Raw genomic sequence first — 3,671 nt, forward strand, 5'->3', positions numbered from 1 at the left:
AGGAAATGTGTCAAGTCCAACAGGAAATGGTGTTTCCTAGGGCTAAATAACAGTAGCATTCTTCCCTTTCATGGGACTGTCACATTAAGTTGACAACATACTATCACTTTAAATATTTGTATGTTTAGAACAATGCTGGATGGAAATGAAGACAAAAAAAAAATCCCTACCACATATCAATGGCTGTTGTTTGAGTTTTTGAGCCAAACAATAATTCTGGGGCACGGTACCTGTTGAAAGAAATAAAGATGTTTTTATCAAACCTTATAATCATTAAAATTGAGAATTCATCAAAATTTAATTAAACAGTTCCTTTATATCTTTTAACACCTTTGTGTTTCATAATTACTAAGATAAAATATCTATTTAAATATATCTAATATACCAAATTTGAAATTTTCACATAATTTTATATTTCAAAATCTGTAACAGCAACAAAAAAGATCTCTCAATCTCTCATTTTTCGCTTTTCTCATGGTGAACTTTTCCTTTCTTTCTATACATATGTACCACACTCTCTATAAAAGTATATTAGTCACACTGAGTGTGTGTGTGTGTGTGTGTGTGTGTGCGTGCGCGCGTGCGTATTCATGTGCATAGGGAGGAGATGGGATACATGGTTACCCAGAGGGAGAGAGAGTTAACAAGAAAGAGGGCAGGAACGGGTGTGCTGATGTAAAGGAAATACATGGTTACCTAGCCAGAGGTAAGAGCAAGAGAAGGAGGAAGAGAGAGTGATCAAGAATGTGGGCAGAAACAGGTGTGCTGCTGTAGAGGAGATACATGGTGGTTACCCAGCCAGAGTGCAGAGCAAGGGAAAAGAGAGAGAGTGGAAGACAACAAGAGTGTAAGAGAGAGCAGGAGAGAGATAGTGAGCTGTCAGGGTATTTTTGCAAAGAACTGGGATCAGAGCATAGATGGGATGGTTGAGTAAAGAAGAGAGAGGTAAATGGTGACAGGTGCTAGGGCATACCCCAAGGTATGGAGGTCAGAATATATGTGGCCAGGTATTGCCAAGAGGCATTAGTAGGGAGTGGGCGTGGGAAGTGCTATGACTGGCGAGGACTTGAGTATATAGAGGGGAGGGGAAGCAAAGGATACAGTGGGTAGAGTAGTGAGGACAGGATTGGGGAGTGGAAGATAATCATAGGGTATGAAGAGGAAATGAGAGGAAAGGAAGAGATACAGCTTGGGAGATGAAATGTAGATGTAGGTTGCTTTGGTGCAGAAGGATGTGGGAAAATTTTTATTGTTACCTGTGGGTGGAACACAATGCTGACGTGGGTGGGTGTACACACACACACACTCCCCTCACATATATGTATACATACACACTCCCCCACACACATATATATACACACACTCCCTCTCACCCATACACACACACACACGCATGCAAATTTTAGATTTGAACATGTTTATATCCATATTTACTAAAGCAAATGCACGTACATATAAATTTATGTGTACATAAAAACCATTTTCATGTAGCTATTGATTTTTAGAAATGACACACTTTGCCATAAACTTTTCGTTTGTTTGAGGATGGATGAATGGAGGTAAGAGGACACACTGATTACACTAACCTTGTACTTGACTAGTACTTAATTTATCAATCACAGTAAAAGATGAAAGCAAAGTCAAACCCATAGTGGAATTTTATACTCAGAATACGAAGGGACACAACTAAATAAATGGAGGCATGTGGCTCAGTGATTAAGCTGTTGGACTGACTCATCATTGTAAGATTGTGGTTTCAATTCCTGGACCGGGCAAGGTGTTGTGTTTTTGAGCAAAACACTTCATTTCACATTAATCTAGTCCACTCACCAGGCAAAAATAAATAATATGGTGAAATTGTGACAGGCCTGGAGATAGATAGTGACCCTGCCTAAAAAAAAAAAAAAATGGCAGGGAACTTCTGGACAGACAGGTTATAGGTTGACCTATGTGTTGGGTATTACCTTTTTTTATTACCACAACTAAATACAACAAAAAACATGTTTGTCCACACTCCATCCTTACTGTCACCGACTTTTTAGTGTCACTGTTTAACCCAGATCAGCCCTGATCATGTATATCTATGATTAGAGGTATTCTAGCCAAGATTAGTCCAAATTTCAAGCATTATGTATTTCAGTTTACATTATCCAACACACGCTTTTTATAGTATGGTAGAGTGCAGTTTAAAAGAGATTTGACTGCTATTTCAAGTAGGTGGTGAACTATTTATTTCATAGGTTCAGTCTTCCTGTGTGACATCTTGGGCAAGCATCTTCTAAAATAGCCTAAGGCTGACTAAAGCCTTTTGAGTGGACTTGGTGGGTGAAAACTGAAAGAAGCCATCATATATATATATATATAATCATCATCATTGTTTAACATCCGTTTTCCATGCTAGCATGGGTTGGATGATTTGACTGAGGACTGGCAAGCCAGAAGGCTGCACCAGGTTCCAATCTGATCTGGCAGAGTTTCTACAGCTGGATGCCCTTCCTAATGCCAAGTGTGTGCCTTTGTGTCTTTGTTTGTCCACCACAATCACTTGACAACTGGTTTTAGTGTGTATACAAGCCAGTAACTTAGCAGCTTGGTGAAAGAGACCAACAGAATAAGTATTGGGCTTAAAAAAAAAGTACTGGGGTCGATTTGTTTGACAAAAAACTCTTCAAGGCAGTGCTCCAGCATGGCCCCAATCTACTGACAGAAAGAAGTAAAAGATAAAAGATGTATGTGTGTGTGTGTGTGTGTGTGTGTGTATGTGTGTGTATATATATTTGTGCATGTATATATATGTATGTATATATACACACATGTAAATACATACACAGACACATCTTTTATCTTTTACTTGCTTCAGACATTAAATGCAGCCATACTAGGAACTCCCTCAAAGAGCTTTTAGTCAAATGAATTGACCCCAGTACATTTTTTTAAAGCCTGGTACTTATTCTATCAGCCTTAAAAAAACACTTTATCTCTCACCACTTCCGGTCACTTCAGCCATGTAACCACACACATACTTTTCCTAAACATTTTTTTCCTTCTCTCTGGGCTTTCTTCTCTCCTCTTTCTGACAAAGGATCATGCTTGAAATGTTATACACCCATCTTTCTTCCATCTTATACTAACCTAATACATTTCACCTGTACGTCCTTTCGACTTTTGCTATGTTGTTATTTTTAATTTTCGTTTGTCTACACACACATACGTAATTATAAGATCTAAAGGATCTAAGTGTAGGCAGTTTGTAAGCTTCAAGCAGTTCATAGTAGGTATGAAAAAACTATGTTCAGCAACAATAACAATTTATTGGCAAGGGTTGTAAGATTTATCCATACCAAAATGTGGTAAGTTGAAAAAAAATTTTTCATAATATCTTCAGCAAGTTAACTTGGGATTTCTTAACAACAGTGTAGCCTTCGTATAATAAAGGTATCTTTGACTTGAAGAGTAGCTAGCAGAGTACTCCTCATTGAGTAATTATTACATCAGAGGATCTGCCAGCTAAGAAACATATGGAGCCTGAATTTTACCTGATCCACTCCCTCAATTTGGATATATATATATATATATATTCATACACTCATATATATTTATTTATATATGAACACCAATATAACTGAGAGAGAGAGAGAGAGAGAGAGAGAGAGAGAGAGAGAGAGAGAGAG

General features: G+C 37.8%; 1 protein-coding gene across 5 annotated transcripts in view; it reads right to left on the reverse strand.

Moving 5' to 3' along the window:
- The window catches only part of LOC106884424 (cyclin-dependent kinase 10), a 37,754-nt gene that overhangs the window by 18,818 nt on the left and 15,265 nt on the right, over positions 1-3,671 (reverse strand). For all 5 annotated transcript variants that reach the window (XR_008265332.1, XR_008265333.1, XR_008265336.1 and 2 more), the window contains exon 10: positions 171-230. Coding sequence is in view for 2 of the 5 variants with exons in the window: in XM_014935803.2 (XP_014791289.1) it covers positions 171-230 (60 nt within the window). In the remaining 3 variants the exon portion in view is untranslated. The remainder of the gene's footprint in view (positions 1-170; positions 231-3,671) is intronic.

The sequence above is a fragment of the Octopus bimaculoides genome, chromosome 1 (genome assembly GCF_001194135.2).
Source record: "Octopus bimaculoides isolate UCB-OBI-ISO-001 chromosome 1, ASM119413v2, whole genome shotgun sequence".
Taxonomy (NCBI): domain Eukaryota; kingdom Metazoa; phylum Mollusca; class Cephalopoda; order Octopoda; family Octopodidae; genus Octopus; species Octopus bimaculoides.